Here is a 20814-nt window from a genome sequence, read left to right on the forward strand (position 1 = left end):
GAGAGACTAGTCTCCCACTAACCTATGCTATCCAGGGGCGTGCAAAGGGGTAGGGGGGCGAGGGTGCATCCATCGGAGGGAGGGTGATCACAGCTAAACCCCCCCGGCAGAAAAAATTGGCAGGAGGCGTCTAGCAAAGCATACTGCTAATATTGTGTTTCTAAGAAGCATAATCAATAATCTTATATTGCCTCCTCCTTGACAAAAGTGTTCCGAGGACCTTCCTTGTTACTGATGGGGGCACACAGTTAAATAGACGGTAGCGATATATTGTGGACATAAAAAAAAATAAAAAAAATCTTTCTGCATTCATGCTACCCTACTTCTCCAGAAAAAGTCTGTCGCTACAGAAGTTGTTAATGTTTAGCCCATGTTCATATTGCGGGTCTGTTCAGAATTTTCTTTTTCTCCTGTAGGTGACACAATATGAACAGTACATTGTTTTTTGTTTTTTCAAATCCGAAGCAAAATTAAAAAACCATCTACTCAATTAAATCAAATAAAATGTTTGCAGTTTACAAAGCGCAAAACAAACTAACCCAAATGCAGTGCACTTGTAATTGTGCCATGTACAAGACGTATAAGACAGTCAGTCACATAGCTCCGACTCAAGCTCAGTAATGAAGATGGAGGGATGAATTGATTTATACGACTACAGATAATGTCTCTTTGTTGAGCTATCTGCCAGTGATGTATAGTGACGGGCTGGACAATTAATTGCTCTTCCAGTAGACGGCCGGAGCTACAATAAATCTGTGTTTCCACCTGTTTACATTTATCCAACAATTTGTGTTCAAATAAATGTTGCCTTTGTTACATTTTTGGGGGTTTTGGTGTTGTTGATTTTTGCCTTAGCTCAACCACGGTTAATCACTTTACATGAAAACGGTAGCTACATATCGAGTGAAACCATGTGCCTCCTACCTTCAGTGAGTCCCATGTGGATGGTCCAGTAGTTCTGAAGACACTGCAGCTCCTTCTTCATTCCCCTCTTGCAGCGGCAGTCGTAGAGCGGGCTGACCAGCAGCACCTCCAGGGCCGCTTGACACTCCCTGTTGTTGTCCAGCATGGCTTCCTTCTCCTTGCCCACCAGGCACTGACGCATCACGCGGTACCGAGAGCTGCAGTGTGGGTTCTGGTTGCACATGTCACTCGCTTGGATGCAGTCCACCCATTCCGATGGCGTTCCGGCCACTTCGGACCCGGGGTGCCCGTCAGCCAAGAGCACGGACAAAGCCGAGGAGCTGTCCCAGGAACTAACGGTTTCATCTACGAGGACACAAAAACGGGTTGGGAATTATGTGTTTTTGTAGTGTGCAACTTCAGGGCTTTTATTCTATTCGGACTTTTTGGAAGCAACTTGTTGAACATGGCAGCAATACAAAAAAAGGTTTGATGGCCTGTGACAAGACGTCTTGTCGCGCGTAAGCGAAACTGTAAAAACATGTCATGGTCCACTGGAGTCTTTATGCATCACAGGTCTTTGTCACAATCTTATGCAAGATGATCGAAATGTTACTTGTTTGCCCGGCGCTTTATTTCATGCCACCAACTGCTCCGCACTGCACAACATCTTGTTAAATGTTTGCTCAAGCAATCACACGGCACACCAGAATGCTGCGCTGTATCTTATAGGGAAAAAGATGGGATCCCAGGGCCAGACGCTCAGGTGCGTTTGCATGACACATGACACAAGACTCAAGATCTAAGCGCACTGACACCTGCGTGCAGTGGGAAAAGGTAGAAGGACAACAGCGACCCCTTGTGGTGATCTTGATAAATCGACTGCCATTAAGAGACAATCTCATCAGGTACGACAGGGACAATACGTTGAAGCGTGCATTTATGTGATTTTTAGATGCTTGTGTTGATAACACCAAATTTAATTAGCATTCACTTCAATAAAATTAAAATGTCAGCTTTGTGAAACAATTGGCCGCTCATGCATCTGTGGTGACTTATGTGCCATCAAAATGGGCAGTTTTCTTATATTTTTTTAGTATGCATGTCAGGTTATTTTAATGCATGTGCTTTAATAGAATTTTCCAAATCACCTTTAAACATTTTAGGTAAACTCTAACATAATCAAAAGTGTACCCCTGCACGCTACACTGAAGCACAATGATGGTATTATTTAGACATGGATTTTTCACATTTCACCTCTCACCTAAAAGCAGAAGAATGTTGCACACGCAAATCCACACAGTGAAGGACCTCATGTTGGAGCAAGGATGTGGTTTCCAATTTGGTTATTTTAAATCGTTTTTTAAATGATTATTCCAAAGGTTAATCCGTGTTTTAAGAGGGGGAAACAGTATCCTCATTCAACTCCAAATTACCGGCCCATCGATGCCATAATAATCCACAGTTTAAAATTTATATCTGCTATATGACCAGGATTGTTGAAAAATGGGGGGAAAAAAATAATGGAGGGGGGAAAAAGGTCAAATGCCAGTCACTGAGTCAATCCATGAACGCCGTTTGTCAAGGTCCGTGCGCGCTCGCAGCAACCAACTAGTGAGACTTCATCTCTCAGCATTCTAAACCTCCTCGGCACTGTTTTGTTCCGTCGTGGAATTGTGCGTCTGTCATCAACGCAATTAGTATCTCGCATGGAGTGAAAAGTCCGTGCTGAACTGAGCTCTGCCAAGGAAGTGTGCGCCTCGCCGTGAACGCAGCGCTGACTGCGCGCGTGTGGAAGCATCGCAAGCGTTTTATTGGAGGGGGGCGAAGGGGGTGGGGTTGCACTAGAGCGCGCTGCGAGGGGAGCTGACCTCATTGGAGAACGTGAGGAATGCAAGAGAGACTTTTCTCTACCGTTACCTGCAGGAGGCTTGAAAGGCTGCCCCCGGAGGAGATATACATTTTCATTTGGATTCGTTCAACGGGCTCCGTGCCGTACATTAAAATGTAAAAACAAAAAAAAACAAAATTTTTTGGAGCATGTGCAGGGGAGTTATTTACCATTTATTTCATTGTGGCAGAGGAAATATTAAATGCAAACTTTGATGCCCCGCCCCCGTCATGCAGTATTTCGAAAACGCAACATTTTTTCCCTTTGTGTTGTTGCAGATCTTTAGATGGTAATTTAAGAAGTTAGAAGTCAATCTGATGAATCCTCTAGGATAAGGGTGCAAAAGTATGACCCCCTATTAAAGTCCAAATTTGGCCCAAAATTGGACATTGAAACATTAATAGCTCACTTCCTGTTTGTTCTATACCAGCCGTGGGCCAACTACGGCCCGGGGGCCACATGCGGCCCGTTAAACGTTTTAATCCGGCCCGCCGAACTAGAAAAAAATTAAATGAATAAACCTTGTTAATGTTTTATTTTCTAAATTCTGTGGTTTTTCAAGGACATATATATTGTTGTAATGCTTTTGTTCACTTTCATTTAAAATTAAATGTATTTTCTTTTCTCCGATGAGGTGAGGTTACTGAAACACTCCGTCCATCTGCTCCTGGTCCGGCCCCTCTGTCAAATTTTGGCCCGCCAATCCAAAAGTTTGCCCACCCCTGTTCTAGACTATGCCTGTAATGGACAGGGTGCTCCACGTGCCTGCCAATTTTTATCAAACTCCCGGGATTAGTTTTTTATTATTTTCCCTCTTTGGGGAGCCAGAGCCATTTTATTGTCATTGTTTACGCTGACAACAAAATACAAATTGATGTCATCTGACTCGATAAGAGTGCAAAGGTTGGTGAGTTTCTGTGCATGTTTACGGTTTTCATGTTAGATTATTCATGGAGAAAATAAATAAATAAAAAGAAATTCTACAAAAAGAATATGGACCTCGCAGCGGTGGGCATTCGGGTCCTAACTAGAGCTGCAAGCAGCTATAAAGGGTACTCACAGCCCTGCCAATGTTGGCGTACTGGCACGTTGGGATTCTTGGATTTTATTTTTTTAAAGAAGTACTTCAGATTAAAAGCTGTTTTTTAAAATATGACCTCGTTAAAAGGCGAAAAATAGGGCCAAATTTTTAAAGCTATTTTACTCAGAGTTGTGTCTCATATTTTGATGACCTCTTTTGCTGCTTGAAAAGCAAGTGGCAAACTACAGAAATACATTTAACAACCTTTTGTCTTTCAATTTAGCGTTTATATCGCAACTTATTAGACCAGTCATTACTTTAATATGAAGGTGGGGTATCATACTCTGTTGATATTGTATTATGTCAAGTGTTTTGTTTGTTTTTATTTAATTCACGTTATGAAGCGCCACGAATGGTACGAAATGCTGTACGTTGGAAACAACTGTCAGTATGATGCAGTGCAGCGCTATGCCACAATAATAAACTTATTGTTGAGTGAATACTTCTCTGACAGTGCCAATGAAGCGTGTCGCTGTGTCCACCAAGACTATAGTTCACTTTCCACTTTCTCCACATTAAATTCATTTTGGATTGACAGAAAGAAATCAAAGCGATTCGGAGGAGATTTGTTCCAGTGGATTCCAAGTTGGCCTTGCCAAATGACATCACTCATTTTAGCAATATCCTGGCAATGGCATCTGTGTTTCCTTTGACTGAAAGGGAGATTAAAGCTATGGCACAATGCATGGCATTGTACTGTATTTGTGCTCAGGGAACGGTCAAGCCCACGGAATGTGCCATTTTTCAAAGTGGTTTCACATTAAACAAAATGACTTTGTTGTACATCATCGCTCAAACGGTTGGCGAGAATGTCATAAATCTTTAAGAATCTTGAAAACAAAAAGTCTCCATTTAAAGACGGTGACAATGACAAAGTGCCGGGCGGCTGACTCATATAATGATGCTTGACTGTCGGCGCAGGCTGCCTTCCAAATAGCGAATTCTTCATTCGGCTTGTGTTGGACTGAGATTTTTGTCATCTCCCCCAAGAGTTTGGGGGTCTGACATGACGCCGATGCTAGGCTATATCCTGCCATGTGCCCTGCACTGGCACTATAGTTGTGCAGATCATCTACTCTACTTTTTGAATTCTGTCAAAAAATGTCTCTCTTCAAGCAACTTCTACCAATGCTGAAGTATTTTCTTTTAGCATAAAATCTCACTGACAAGCTGTTGCCCAAGAGAAGATGGTAAACAGAAGTAGGACTGTTTTATTAGCCAGCAAAAGACTGTGTACTTCGATGGAAATTTATATCGATCCATTTTCTAGAGTGCTTGTCCTCTGATCTAAAAAAAACATTTTTGTCATACATCTGGTTAGCAAATGCGTGGTCCTAAGTGGTCCCCCGAGTTGCACTGATGAAAAATTGTAACCTTTTATGAAGATAACAATGCTCAGTTTTAACGAGGTATTCATTGAACAAAGTGTTTAGTAATGTGTTAGTTTGGAGTGTACTGCATCATATTGAGATCTGTTTCTAATAGTTTGCTCATTTGGCCATGTTTTAGCTGAATACTTCTTTTGTTTTGAACAATTAAAACACAATACCAGAATCATTATCTCGTTGGCAGATGTGACAGAGAGGTTACAGATTCATTCAAGTTGCGTACATTAAAAAATATCATTATTGTAGGGGTAATTAAAAAAGCATTGCATCAGAATGATGTCTTCCAACATTCCGCTTTCAAAACATTTAAAAAGTAAGCTTTTTATTCGTTGTAACTGAAAACTATCACATTTAACACACAGGATTTTAGGCTCGCCTGTGTCGGAACAGATTTTTTTTTTTGTGGGGGGGTTGAAAAAATACATGGGCATTGAGCAATCCCATTTGCAATTAATGGTTCGCACATTTGTGGAATTTTATTTTATTTTTTCCTAAATGTGCCACACAAAATTGGTGACTGAAGGAAAAATAGCGTTCAAATCATTATGAACACTGCACAGTTACGGCCCCAATTATTCATACCCAGATTAACTGCTCGTACTACAAACCCAAGATTTTCTCTTAATTGAATTTCGCAATGAATACAGCATATATTTTAACGACAAGTTCCAGCATATACAGGACGAGGGGATGTTAAAAGATGCTGGTTTACATAAATAGGGGATTCTTTCGAAAGGCAGATTTTTTGATACAGCTGTTGCATTGGATCTCTAATGTATGACTCTGTAAAACATGCCTGTGCATCTCTTTACATGGGCAGCACAGAGAGTTGATCACTTATCTATCTGCACGTATGCATCCATGCTCATATATCCTAGTGTGGGAGGGAGAAAGGGTGGTGGTGGAGGAAATGATCTTATAGTAAATATAAGCACACACTGAATTGTATCTAATCAGCACGTCAGCAGATGCTGGAGACGGTGATGATAAATACTGTGTGTTTGCAGAGGTGGGCATTGTCAGTCCGTCCCTCATCGTCGGCAGCCAATAGGCCTCAAAAACATAATTTCCACTTTACACGCCGATGCTACGCAAGCAGACACGCAGCATAATAAAGAAAAATAAAAGAAATAAAAACATCACACATGAAATGGTGAAATAAAAAAATACGGGACACATCATTGAGGTATGTGACTGGAAGGAATGCACTGCTTTTTTTTTTTGTTAGGTTTTTTTGCTGCGTGTCAGGTGTGACGTAGTATGAGCTAATCCCGTCTCGACACCCGTTTGGACTGACTGAATGGGCGGTCCTGAAATACTGATGAGAACTCACAGACGGACTGAAGCACTGACGAATGCCCACCTGCGTGTGCGTGCGTGCTTGTGTGAACAAAGAGCACATCAGCCTCGGGGGGAGCCTGCCCATGATGCTTCTGACAAGTGTGGCTAATCTGCTGAATATGGATCATATCATGATGCCTTTGTGGGGAAATAATGATGGAGCCAACAGTTAAGACTTCTTGTGTGTCAGACGAGATGAGCGTCAGCTTCAAATCAGGAGAGACACGCTTGCATGCAAATAGTCGCCTCATGCGTGTTCATTTGTTGTGGCATGCATGCTGGGGTAAAAGTATACATTCTTAAGACTGCTAACCCAAATTGAGTGAAATAGTTAATAATTAATAAATAGTTAACCCAGAGCTAGGACCAAAAAAAAAAAACAACCGATCTGATGCTACAATTGGTTTGAGGATTTGACCCAGCATGTTGGATTAAGATTTTCATCCAACTGTGGGGAAAAACTACCCATCCTGATGAGCTACCTTCTTATCAGTACAGCTGTGGTGTAAAAAAATATTTATTTTAATACCAACATTTTCTAAAAAAAAAAACTTTCTCCTGTCAGGGGTCACCACAGCAAATCATTTACATGTGTGGCACACTTTTTACACCCGATGCCCTTCCTGACACAAGCCACACTTTTGCCGTGGGTGAGCCATCCACCCTGACCGGGATTTGAACCCCCACCCCTTTGTCAAAAATGTTCACTGCTGACGTTTCCTAAGACTTTTATATTAAATCGACTTCAACTCCAATACATGTCAGAAATGGCGAGCAGTTTCAACTCTTCAGCACTACCAAATCCGATCTTGAACCCAATCTGCTGGCTCAAAAATAATGAATGTAACCCAATCTTTTTAAAATCCGCAACTACCCAATAAGTGGGTTAAGAAAATTACCAAGCATTTTTTTTTAGTGTGCCAGCCAATCTCATCCACAACTTATCGAGGACACATTAAATTGACCATTGATTCTTTTCGCCCATAGTTCAAATGAAATGTGTGCATGGCTCACTTGATAAGGTTTTTTTTTCTTTACTAAAGTAAAATTAAGTTGAGGGTTAACTGAGGGCAAAGGTCTCCTGGATGCTCCTGACACGCACATCACAGTGTACTAATAAACTGAACGTTGCGCGCACACTCACACTCAGAGGCAGACTGTCAGAGAGAGGTTAAGCATGACTGATTAGATTAGAAATTATGAGCTAATTAATGCGTATCTTGGGAGACTAGTGCAGCATGCTTATTAGGAAACACAGCCGTGGTCGGCAGCAGAGAACATAGAACCGTTGTTAATTCCCCACTATATTAGATGTGGCCTTACATTAATTGAAACAATATATTGCCGCTCAGACCTTCCTGTGTTGTGAATAAAAAGCATAGAATGATGAGACATCTGCTTGGCTCTGTGCGGACACAGTCTGAAAGTAGAATGGCATTCAGCTGGGAGCAGACCGAGGCCAAACAATTTGAATTTGGATCAGTAAACATTTGAACAACTTTAGAAATACACGCTTTTCAAATGCCTACATTTTGTCAAAACTAAAAGTATTACTGATATATTTTAGTAAATTTGTGTACGTGGGGGAGGGTAGATAATGGTGATCCCAATCGATACAGATTTTTTTTTTAACCCTATTTGAGATTTTAGAGGGCCCATTTCGACACAGAAAGGCAGCTTTATTTATATAGTTTATTTGATATACAAGACAACTCAATGTGCTTCACATTTACAAAGAAAACAGTTTACGACATTGAGAAGCAAGGTAGAGAATACAAAATCATGTTACCCAAATTACTAATAGTACGTACACTGACATCCTTTAGATACATTACAAGTCAAAGACCAAATATATTAACAGAAAATATTTAAAAGTAAAAAAATAAAAATAGGTTTTAAAAATTATTGAAAAAAATAATAATAATAATTATAATAAAAATGTTTAGATTACCTTGATCAAAGGTATGGGAGAAAAAAAGACGACTTCTGATGACATCTCATTCCATTTGCGTACTGCACAACACCGAAATGCAGCGTCACCATGTTTACTTTAAATTCACATGTAATCATCGATGGAGGCGTCGGGGTGTGACGTAACCACCGCACGCCACAAACCAAAACGTAATAGACGACGGGGGTAATGCGGACGTCACGCTATGAAAGTTAATCTGAGGCGGACGGGCGTCCGTTATGTGGTTTGACCGGCCATTCGGGAAAATCAACACATCTTGCCAAAATTCCTGGTGGCCAGCACACCCCTGACTGTGAGTCCTCTGCATAACTGCGATTTTACCCAAGGCCAACATATTTTATATTGGGCAGCCTCAGGCACAATTTAGGATTTTGACAGATTGAAGAACAATTCTGAGAGAAATAGGCCTCTTTGTCTATAATATCTTTGAGTTCTGCCAATGCAAAGTGGGAGCAAAAACAAAAGTGCTGCAAATATATTTGTGTTCGGTGTCCTAAAAAGTACCGTGCCACTTAGTAATCCACAAACCCAAAAGACAATTGTGGATTATCATGTATTTGTGTCTGTTTGTTAGTAAGCAGGTCATTTCCTTCCTCAAAGAGAATAACATAAGCGATAAGCATTTTTGCCTCATTGTCGAGAGGTTTTCCGACTGAGGGTCACAAACGTGGTGCATTCAAGCACCACAGAGTAGAAAGCAGGCATGTTCTAAAAATAGCTCACCAGTGATGGGACATTGTGTTTTCTTTAGACGTATACATGATCATTTAAAAAAAATGTAGAAATAAAGTTGTGATGAACAAAAATGAAGCCCTGTTTGCCACTTTGGGTTTCATGGGGCGTTAGTATTGGATTCATGAGACGTTACCGTTTGCATTCTTGGTCTGGCTGAATGAGGCCTTTGTGACTCACAACGGCGCCGAGTGAAAAATCATTTTTTCAATGATAAGACAAAGCAATTCCGGTTGCCACATTGCTCAGAAGGCTTTGGACGAGTGAGTCAAGTAACATTTAGAGGGAGTCTTTGGTGTCTGGGTGAGGTGCAGAGCCTCAAGTCAGGTGAAACTAGTCCGCCGAAATCAATATGAGGGTGAAAGCAGCCGATGGAGTCAATGGTGAGGAAGGTGGAGTGACAGGCACTGCCACAGGCTACTTCATATTCAGTCCAGGCTGCAACTAGCCTTGGCCATTCCCGATTACGGTTGTTTTTGTTGTTGTTATTGCGACATCAAAGTGCTCTTGTTGCCACATCAGGTCTGACACGTCGCCGTTTAAGTGAATGTCAACGTTGTTTTGCTCATTTCAACAGCACCAAATTTGTGACGCGACCTCTGGCAGACTCTCGGGAGGCTATCGACCAGACGGATCCATTTGTTTTCCAGGCATTTCTCCACGCTGTCCATTTCTATCACATTACTTTGTCAGAAATTTAATTTGCTCCGATGCATTTTGATGTCTGCTAAGTGCATGCTCCGCTCGCGCTGGAAGTGTCGTGTTTCAAGTGGCGCGATGATGTGAAAACACTTCAGATTTAAACAGAAAAGAAGGAAATAGATTTCATTTTATTGTCTTCTGCTGGCATTTATTTAACGCAAATCAGAAAAGGATTTGTCCTTCAAATCCTTCCATTTGGGTTGTAGTTAAATGCACTTTGAGACAGGTTTGCTTCCAAAGATTGTCATTGTTATAATTGCCACGTAAAACATTCTTCCACATCTACACGTATATTCAAATCAGTGCAATCCATCAACAGCATTCAAGCACTTGTTTCATCTGGCTCGGCTGAACAGTTCATCAATGTTTCGGGCAAGTCTTTCTGTCGCCAGTTGAACTGCTAGGCCATGGGATTGAACACACCGTGGGTCCCGTATGGGATATTGACAGGGACCTCTGCTCTGCCCAGTTCAGTGAAGGTCTTTGCATCCAAAACAAGAAGGAACGTACTTTTGTCCTGGAAACAAAACAGGAACATATTAGTGTTTCCCTGGCAGAAGTCAGAATTGGAAGTATAAAAGTGAAATGATGCTTTCTGTTACTAATGATCAAGCTGTTTTTCACTCGGTTGAATAATTTTATTTATTTATTTATTTATTTTTATCATCTTTGACTTCGAATGCTTGATACTGGCAGCAAACTTACCTCACACAAACTGCAGTTTGCCAGACAGTGAACATTGTTTTTTTTTTTGTTTTTTTTAAATCCTCAAGTTGTTTATTGACATGTCCAGTTAAAGTTTACTGTCCAAGTTAACATGAAACAAAGAGTTTAAATGAAAGATAATTCATGTGGCGCTATAAGCTAAAAGCCAATGCAAAATGCCATAGACAGGCTAACTTATAGAATGGGTGTCCTGATGAGTCACTTACTCTAGTTGTGAAACTCTTCTTAATTTGTGTCTGAATGGCTGTATTGCACAGCACCCTGGTAGCCAAGGTGCCCACCAAAAGGAAGTCAATGTGGGATTCTAACGGAATAACAGTGTCCCCATTCATTTTAACTGGGATTGATTTGAGATGTGAGTTTTTGGAGGTTAAGAGTGTGGTCATGTAACAAATTGAATTCTTAAGTCAAGGCACTACTCTGTCAAATTTCTGGTGTCGTGTATAGTTCGATTGTAAACAATGATGTTTGGGCAGAGGGGGGGGGGAATCCCACAGTTTACATTATTTCGACAGATGTGAACTCACTTCTCGTGGTGTGATAATGACTGACAACACAACTCCATCATCTTCCTCAGTCGCCTCAGGCGAAGCAACAAAGACAGGCTCAGACGGGAACAAGCCAGGATACCGCCACACCTAAACAGGAAAATTGGCATTAAAATGTACTCTGCTCCAAAAACAAAACTCCCGTTCAAGCTTTCCATGTCCAAGTTTCATGTCACAAGTTTTTATGAGCGGCTGACCATCAGGCAATGATGTTCTGTTATTCAAAGTTCAAATCAAGCTAATTGCAATAGGAACAAAAATAACCAAAACTGGTCCCAGTTCTTTTCTTTCTACTCACAAAAATAGTAAAATGTTGGCGGTATTTTTACCTTCAGCTCTTTGGTGTGCACGTCCATCTTGAGCAGGGAGTCACTGAAGACGTGTCCAAAACCACACGAGTAAAAGTAGCGGTAAGGTCGTCCGTTGTGGCGCTCGTAGTTGATCTGAGGGAACTCGAGGCCACCGTATTGCAGCAGTTCCTCGCTGTGAAGTTCCTCGTGGGTCATGTAAACCTAGGTCAAAAGTTCACACACATTAATGCACTTTTTTTTTTTTAGTTGTTTAAACGGATTTAACCGCGTGATCAATGCGATGTTCCACAGTCACTGTTCAGCCTCAGTACACGACACCTGTCAATCGAACAAGGCACCTTTTATGAGGTTTTTTTATTTCAACAAAACATATTCTAATGATATTTAAATCATTAGTTTTTAATACAAATTTAATGTCCAACTCTCTTCCTCACATTTCGACTGGCTCTTATCAGGAAAACTTATCAGAAAAGAGCGAATCCTCATCAAAGTATAAAATTACTCAGAGGTTGTAGTAATTGACTCTATTGATTACAATTTCGACTTCCGCCTTAACTGTAAAGTCGAGTGCAATAGCGTTAATGACATCATTATTCAGTGATGTATGGCACCTCTCCAGGTTTGGTCATTTTGGCCGTGGCTTCATAGTTATGCAAGGTCACGAGGTTCTGGTCCAGGGGGGTTGATTTGTCCACATTTAACGGCAGGACGTATCTCCTTGGCAGGTTTCTGCACAGTGAGTTGTAAAACTGACAAAAGAAAGCACAAAAGAGTGGAAGCCCGGTGAGTTTATCACTGGAAAATGTGTGTTGGAACCACAAATGTAGTCATGATCGATTTGATTTCAAATCAATTTGTACTTTAAGTAATCGAAATTGAAATGGAATTATTAGACGCTTATTCCAAATTTACTCTTTTTTTATCCCAAAGAAATGAAATAAAAATACAATTATGCGGTGAACTTGAATAGCAATTCTCTTAAATGCTCCTAGATGCAATTTAGATGGATATTTGAATATTGTAAACGTGGCCACAATATTAGCTCCACTCGTACAATCTCATTTCATCCAATACAGGGGCAATAACAAATATCTTGACGTTTGAAAAATATATATTATTTTATATTTTTTCTTGTAATGATATTTCTTTGCTGACTGGCTGGGAGAAATCACATTGTTCTATTACTGTGTAGTAACCTATTATGGCTCCTTTGCATGATGCGGTACACTTAGTACGTTACTTCAAAATACAAGCTCAGTAACTAAATTCATGGTATTTATGCGACTGTAATTGTGTGAATGTGGTGGCCAGTGTAGGTGAAAATAAAATCAGTCAGCAGACGAGCTGAATTGGAAGGAAATCTGGTGGGAACGTGCATGAATTAATTGAAAATGAAGATGTTCCTCATTGACAAACACAAACTCACCTTGTCCATTTCTTCTCCTGGACCTCTGCGGAGGTTCTGTAAGGTAAAGTCACCGATGACCTCACCATCATCCCCGCAGCACATGTCCATAACCAGCAGGCCGTTGTCTTCAAAGGCGTTGATCTGATGCAATGTGAACATGGGAGCTGCACGGTACTTCACTTCACTTTCCTGTTTATAGGTATCACATCACACGCAGACATTTACATTTTATTCTGATCACTTCTACAACGTTCCGAGGAAATGACAGAGTCCCATTTTCACTAGCCACCAATACTGACTATCCATTGGACTGCTAATGTGGTGCTTGGGGGCAACCTGCAAGCTATGGACAGCATGTTGGAGACCCCTAACATAGACTGTTTGGACTTGTGCAGAAGTTCCAAATCAATTATTTCACTCACTTTACCAGTGTGCCGGTTCACCAGGTGGAATATGGTGTCACATCGGGGCTCCCAGGTCATGACTTTGTGAAAACTCTTTCCTTGGATACGGTACAGCATGAACTTGAGCAGATCCAACTTGATGGGCTGCTCCACAAACACTATGTAGTTCTCCGACATGACTGTAGGAGGCGCAAACAAACAAAGCAAAAGAAACAGTTTGAAAAATGAGGTGTTGCTTATTTAAAACAACCACAGGTTTCAGGAAGGTTTGTTTAGCTTAATGCTAACAAGCAATACAAAACACCATAGACAGGTGTAAAGAATAGCATTTTGTTATAAACCTTTAAGCAATGAATATTAGGCCACAAACGGTGTGGTAGTGTAAGGCAGGCAATGTAACAATACTGACTCGCATATATTCTTTATCCTCTACAAAGAATAGCTATTATTACTGAGGCTTACCGATGCGAATTGAAAAAAAAAACGGTGTCAAAAACCATGAGAATTCGTTCTCTTTAATCATCTCATGACTGTATGTTTGTAGTACTAAAGGTTCGTTTTTTTCTTACAGAAGAACACTATCACATGACAAGGGCTTCTTCTTTGCTATATATTCACTGCTAAGCTTCAGTTGAGTTAAGATACAATACAGTTAATGCACTACAAAAAAAAAAAAAAGGTTTTGGTTGTGGCTGGGGGCGGAGCTGCAACCGATTAATGGCTGGAGGTTACATGATGTAATCAGACTCAAAGTCACCAAGACACATTTATGTACCTAGCTCAAGTCTCGCGGAAATTGCACTCAAACTATGTGCACATGGACGGCATTTTCTTTCTTTTGCTATTTTGGTCGACAGGTGCAGCTAGAAAGGGGCGCTTTTTGAATTGAATTACATCACCTGCGCCACAATTTAGACCTGTTCCTAGCTGGTCTGAATTAAAGTCTACTTTGTGTCACATAAGTGTCAATCGCGCCAGGGAGGGCTTTAGTCCGCTGGAAGGCACAGTGAGACACAGAAAATAGCACATATAATTTCTATTATGTTAAAAAAAGGGCACATCCTGGAACAATTTGTGTTTGGCACTGTTAAAATCAATAATAAAAACCATGAACTTTGTATATCAGTGCAATCTCTTTGTTTTAGCGTAAAGCAAATGAGTCTTCTTTGGCAAAACAATACAAAGCGATGCTGTGTGTCACAATCAAGGGAATTTGGAGACTAAAATATGTGCTTGTGTATAAACAAGTGAATGTGGGAATCAACAGATCCACTGCTTCTGCTGCTAATCTATACCAAGTGGGTGCCTTGAACCACTTTGCAATGCTACAATCTGGGCAAAAAAAACACTCGGTGCCATCTAGGAATAGCATGGAGGTCTGCACAAAATTACATTGTGTATCTCCAGAAGCAAACACACATGAAGATTGAAGCAATAAAGGGGGGCTACCATCTCATGTTACATTTGAAACACACACAAGCTGCTTGTCCTCCTCCCAACTTGCTTATTTTTTGCTTTAACCGATAGAATCTGCTTGTGTTTTTCAGCAATTTTCAACACGTGAATTTTAGAGACCCAGTGTGCAGGATAAAGACTATTATATGGAATTAGGATGAAGAGAGACAATCAAACACACACAGCTGGTGAGAACTTAACACAATACAAAGCCACTGTGATTGACAAAGGGAAGCAGGGTGAGACTAGAATTTGAATGAGTAATTAATAACAGTATGAAAAAAAAAAAAAATCAAGTGTAGGCTCAAGCCTGTCAAAGCAGGCTGGCTCTTAAGCTCTTCCCATAGAAAGCATTCTTTCTACTTATCCCTTTGGAGACGTGCTGCATCTCACCGAAGCTGTGATAGTAGGAGGGTTTTCTGGGTTCACTCGCTCGGATGGAGCAGATCACTTTGGCACCGTAAAGGTCTGCGCAGTCCTCGCTCGCCCCCGTCTCCTCGGGTGGGGGCACGCGGATGATGTTGTAGAAAAAACCTGAGGAGGAGCACATACGCATCAATGTGTGTGCATAAGTAACATAATGCAGGTGTAATAAAACATAACGGGTATAGAAATAAAGAAGGCAGGGAATTTAGAACATGAAATTGGATTTAATACAAGCGAATACAATAAACACATGAATAAGTAATAATATGAATAATTAATATTATTATTAAATACAGTCAATACACAAAGGGAACTAAGATGTGCAAAGAGGCACTCGCCGACCACTTAATTTGGTCTATCCACACACTATAATGAGATTCAGCACAAAAGAAGCATTAAAAAATAATGATGCTTGGTTTTGGTCCGAAAGCTAGTCATTTAACAATCTTCTTACAATGTTAGTCTCACATTTCTGCAAATCTGGGTTCAAATTGCATCTCTTGACTTTCTGCTTGGAGTTTGCACGTTCACGTATTCACATACAATCTAAAAATAAATATATGACAATTATCCTCACCCCAAATGTTGCTAACCCAAGCCCAAGCGTGAACACCCGAAATAGTTATAGTATCAATCGGCTGTTGTCACGCAAGGCAAACTCTCAGATGCGCTTGAACCGCGGTTGCACTGTAGAGATGGCTGTATATATTGCAATTCATCCCTTTGCTCAAATTTAACGCAACTTAAGATGCTTATATTGGTTCTCAATTGCTTCTTCACACGCGACAGCATTACGAAATTTCAGTCTGCTCCGAGTGCAAATATTTGAAATCTATATATGTGATACTTGACCCGGTTAGGGTCGATTCAAGGGGTGGACAAAAACCCACTTCTGTCCTTTTTTTTCAAAACTTTTTCTCTGTCCTAAAAATGAGTGTCTGCCTACATTTACTCTTGTTTGACTTTTTTTGTGAGGCTAAAATTTTGGTGCAACCATTGCCAACAGCCTTTCTAAATATTCGCACTCTCTCCTTTATTATCGCTAGTTTCCTCTAGCCCAGCCTGCTTCATTGACAATCTCACAATTCAATAAAGATAATGCAGTAAAGTATACTGTATGTCCTGTCTCAAAACGCAACTGTAATCATGTTAGGCCAAGTCGATTGGCTTAAATGTTGTTGTAGTGCGCGTTGTGCATGGTGTTACCTCCTTTCCCGTAAGAGTTGCCCATGTTGTATGTGGCTCCTTGGCGGTCATAATGTGGGTGGGCTGTGGCTGCATTGATTGCAACGTACTGGCTCCAGTCCACCTGACATTGGCAAGCATCATTCATTTTGGTGCAAATTTATTTTCTGTAACGTTCAGAAGACCATAGTTCAACTGCATTGTCTCGCTACCTTTTCTTTTGTGTCCAGAGTTTGAGGATCAATTCTCCTCATGTAGTTAGTTTCTGTGCTGACGTAATAGTCTCCTTTGTACTTGACAAAATTCACACTTGCATTGTCTGTAGCCTCTGTTCATAATGGAAAAATGCAGTGTATTCAGAAGTGAAGGATGATTTAGACTTGCAAGCCGATTTCTAGACTTAAACCCTATGACGCATGCATTTTACCTGCTCAATATAAGACTGAAGGGAAATTTCCCTCCAAAACAAACAATTTAAAGACTCCAAGGTGAAATCCTGAAACAACATCACAAATCTGCCTCTCTGTTTTAATAAATTCAGAGGGGAGCTTATACACACGCTGTACATTCTAATCCAAATCAAACTAGGAAGAAAAATTAATAAAATGTTTTTGTAAAGGCTGCAAAAATAAAGCACAACTTGAAAAACTTTTTTTTCCACTTATGTACTTTTTCTTCTATTTTACTTCCCCTGTACTTCTGCTCCATTGGTAATAATAATTCAGTGATATCAGGAATCCATTTGGATTCACTAAACGGACCTCCACTTTAGTGGGCATATAGTCAGCATTTGAATTGCACATACTTGGAACCTGAAAACGTGAGAAGAATCGCGCAAAGATGTTCTTGCAGGGATCAGGCATAGCCAGCGTTCCAAACTCTGACACCACAATGCGGTTCTTCTCCGAGTTGCGCGCGTACGAGTCACTTCTCAGGAAACGGCTACTATACGTCACTTTGCCCTCACTGATGTGAAATCTGTGCATCATGGCCATGCCGTCAAACCAGTGGGTGTATCTGGAGGGGGGAAAGACCGTTTGGTTTGAGAAAATGTTCCGCAGTGTGTGGTTTGAGGGCAAAAATCAACAACTTTTATCATGCAAAATAAAGTGCATGTGCATGCATGTTTCATTGAGTTGCTAACTGAACTCTTCCACCACATTATTTCACTTGAAAGGTTTCTATTGTGCAAATATTTTCTGTTTGCCAGATGTGATAGAAAAACACCATGATCCCCACCATTCGCCAACCGCATTTGGTTCACTTGCACAATATTTATAAAATCCAAGACAGACTGACATGCTGCTTTCCCCAAATCATTAATTGTTATGATGAGCATATTGTACTGTAGTGTGCTATACAGTACCTGTCTTGGCCAAATTCAAACTTCCCCGGGCCGTTCCTCAAGAAGCTCCCGTTGATCCATGTTGGGACAGTTCCCTTGATGGTGGTGGGAATGGGATCAGGGCTTTCATCCACTGAGCTCACCAGAGGGGCCACACTCTCCAAACATTTGGCCTCGGGGCATCTCTGCCTGCTGGACACTGGAAGGAAACAGTAAATATAATCACCATAATTATCATATCATTATCCAAGTCGCTAGGCACTAGGTGAGGTACCCCATCAATAAAATTGCTCAAAACTACAATGAGAAATAAATTATTTTTCATAAAATGTTAAGAATAAATGCCTACAGGCAGTAATGGGAAATGCTCACAATAATGCATAATAGCAGCACTTCTACTCCTACAACTAATAATAATAAAAATATCCATCAATCCATCATCTGTACCGCTTCTCCTCACAAGAGGCGTGGGGGGTGCTGGAGCCTATCCCAGCGCTCATCGGGCACCCTGAACTGGTTGCCTGCCGCAATTGCAGGACAATAATGAGAATACTAGATCTAAGATATATTGAATATATTGATAAAAAAAAAATCATATAATAAAAATGGTAATATCGATAATAATAATAATGATAATAATAATGACAATGATAATAATAATAATACAGTACAAAATAAATACTCATTTCAACGATATTTTTAGAGCACTTTAAAAACAACATTTACTGCACCAAAAGTGCTTCATATAGAATAAAAATCAGACATGCAAAAACAATGACAGGAAAACAATATATTAATAACATTAAAACAATAAATATAATAAAATCAAACAATACCATCAGTCAAACGCTATAGAATAAAAAAAGATGGAATACAATACACTACAATACATATAAATAGGATACATCATAGAATTCACATATTATGTAACTAAATAAGTAATGTTCATAGAAAATGTTAATTGAGGTAGCATACTGGCACTTGATGATGAAACACAAATAAAATGTACCATTTAGTGTTTGTTAAACTGTCAACACTGTAATTGAACCATCCAGTACAAAAAGTGCATACATGAGGGAAACATTATCTATTATGCGCTTTGTGAGATTATGTAACACCTTCTGCCTCTGTGACATGGCTCCCAGTGAATGACACTTGCTCTATATGCTGCCTTATCTCCCATCCAATAAGCAATTCCGATTCATTGCCTGCTATCAACGCACACAGTATCCCCTTCACTCCTTCAGATTCACACGATAAGGAAAAGAGCAAATCATTTTTTATGGTTCAACAGTGCGCCACATGCAAAGTTCAACAAAAGCATATGCAATGGACAGTTAATTGCTGCAGGCTATAACTGACTCTTACAATGTCAACAACGTGAAGTGCAATTGCAATTAATACAGCATGCACCGGGGACATCGAGATAGCTCAAATCTTTGGCAGATCTAAATTCTCCTAGCCGTTACAATATTTGAACTAAATGCATTTGCACGAATGGGCTTTACACTCCATGTTTTATACTTTTATCATATTTATACTTTATATCTGTTCTATTCATTGCTTATGCTCTTGCACTGTTACAAAAGTTTTAACAGCTGCACATAAGATGATATCTCACCAGGTAATCAATCGCCTGTGAATATCCGTTAAAGCAGTATTACCCAAACAATGTGCTGCAAGAGTTCATCAGGAGTTCCGTGGCAAATTACTCAGTTTCATCTAATTGGTATGACAATTTACCTGTAGTTACTATAAAAATGTCGCTATTTAACCTATCCACGCCAGCCACATTTTGTGACAGGTGGAACAATTATCGTTAATTTTGATTATCATTCTTTCAGTACACAGTGAATAGAAAAAGTCTGCACACCCCTGTTCAAATGCAAATTTTCTTATTTAAAAAAATGAGCGCAAGATAACTCATTTATTTTATTTTTTTTATCATTTATTTATTTTATTTTTTATTTTTGTATTCACTTTTCATCATTAACGTGTCTAGAAAACTCAATTGAGCCAAAAAAGGAATCTATTCAAGTGTGCAAGTAAAAATGAAAAAAAAACGCGACAATTTGGTTGCAATTGTGCACATGCTCTTATAAGCGCGGGTGTGGCTATTTCCATGCTACCATTGAAAGTGATTTACTGGAAATAAAGTTCAGATGTTCTAGTAGGCTTTTATTGACATTTATGTCGGCAGATCTTGCAGCACAGGTCCTGGTCCACATCGAACTTTCATAGCATCAGAGGGATGTCATTGCGCCAAGGTGTCAGTCAGGATAAGGGTGCTAACTTGTTCCCATGGTCTCACATGATGAAAACTAGCGATAACAGTCACCATACAGTAGAGAAAATGTGGCATAATGTCAGTGACGTTACAAAAGAACTCAATTTCCCTCCAAAGATTGATGAAAATATAAAACTGGGAGGCTGCAAAGAGGTGGGCAGCAAATTTAAGGAGCTTCAGGCATTCCTGGCAACAACTCTCTATTTAGTACGTGTCAACAATTTTCTGTCTTCCTTATAAGTTTCCGTTTATGTCGCATTCATGGTGAAAAGTGTTTTGAAAATATTGATCTCATGTTTTATATCACAAACACTTTCAAGCGTGCATGCAAATATTCCATGAACAGTCAAGTGCCTCCTTTAAGAATAGAATAAAACATTTCTTCCCGTCGAGACTATTTAAGTTGCGATTCAGTGCTGCATAAATGTGATTCCTATGCGATTTTATGTTTTGCGTACGTGTTCATAAAATTCACAGCGTCCCTTATGACCAGCGCTATTGATCCGAAATGCCAACCAAATACCTTGATGCCTACCCCCCCCCTTTTTTTTTGTCAAAATGAAGCTATGAATGAATTAAATCTGCCCCAAGAAAAATGTGTTTCCTTCATAAATTGCCAATTTCATCATGCTGATGTACTGTACAATGGTCTTTACTCACTTTGCTGTGGCTCCATAGTCCCGGACATGCTTGGCCTGTTGCTGTGCAA

The 20814-nt window shown here is 40.1% G+C and overlaps 2 protein-coding genes and 1 long non-coding RNA gene across 5 annotated transcripts in view; 1 reads left to right on the forward strand and 2 right to left on the reverse strand.

Annotated features, from left to right (window-relative positions):
- Positions 1 to 2680, reverse strand: part of LOC148344061 (GDNF family receptor alpha-2-like) — a 61280-nt gene extending 58600 nt beyond the window's left edge. The window contains exons 1-2 of the mRNA XM_088292381.1: positions 2168 to 2680; positions 925 to 1269 (exon numbers count right to left, since the gene is read on the reverse strand). Of these exons, the coding sequence (XP_088148507.1) occupies positions 925 to 1269; positions 2168 to 2219 (397 nt within the window). The 5' untranslated portion in view covers positions 2220 to 2680. The remainder of the gene's footprint in view (positions 1 to 924; positions 1270 to 2167) is intronic.
- The window catches only part of LOC148344060 (uncharacterized), a 117450-nt gene that overhangs the window by 92540 nt on the left and 4096 nt on the right, over positions 1 to 20814 (forward strand). For 2 of the 3 annotated variants that reach the window (XR_015842759.1, XR_015842758.1), the window contains exons 2-3: positions 13055 to 13202; positions 14955 to 15050. This is a non-coding gene — a long non-coding RNA (uncharacterized LOC148344060). The remainder of the gene's footprint in view (positions 1 to 13054; positions 13203 to 14954; positions 15051 to 20814) is intronic. The other variant, XR_015842761.1, reaches the window with a different exon arrangement.
- On the reverse strand, positions 10121 to 20814 carry bco2l (beta-carotene 15, 15-dioxygenase 2, like). The gene is made up of 12 exons (XM_088292366.1): positions 20766 to 20814; positions 17840 to 18017; positions 17279 to 17490; positions 16686 to 16801; positions 16495 to 16597; positions 15256 to 15396; positions 13426 to 13586; positions 13022 to 13192; positions 12207 to 12344; positions 11614 to 11796; positions 11264 to 11374; positions 10121 to 10527 (listed from the first exon to the last, which is right to left on the reverse strand). Exons 1-12 carry the CDS (start codon positions 20791 to 20793, stop codon positions 10411 to 10413), a joined length of 1659 nt encoding a protein of 552 aa, XP_088148492.1. The 5' UTR covers positions 20794 to 20814; the 3' UTR covers positions 10121 to 10410.

Source organism: Idiotropiscis lumnitzeri, chromosome 1 (genome assembly GCF_059441095.1).
Source record: "Idiotropiscis lumnitzeri isolate Australia: NSW breed Sydney's pygmy pipehorse chromosome 1, RoL_Ilum_1.0, whole genome shotgun sequence".
Lineage (NCBI taxonomy): Eukaryota > Metazoa > Chordata > Actinopteri > Syngnathiformes > Syngnathidae > Idiotropiscis > Idiotropiscis lumnitzeri.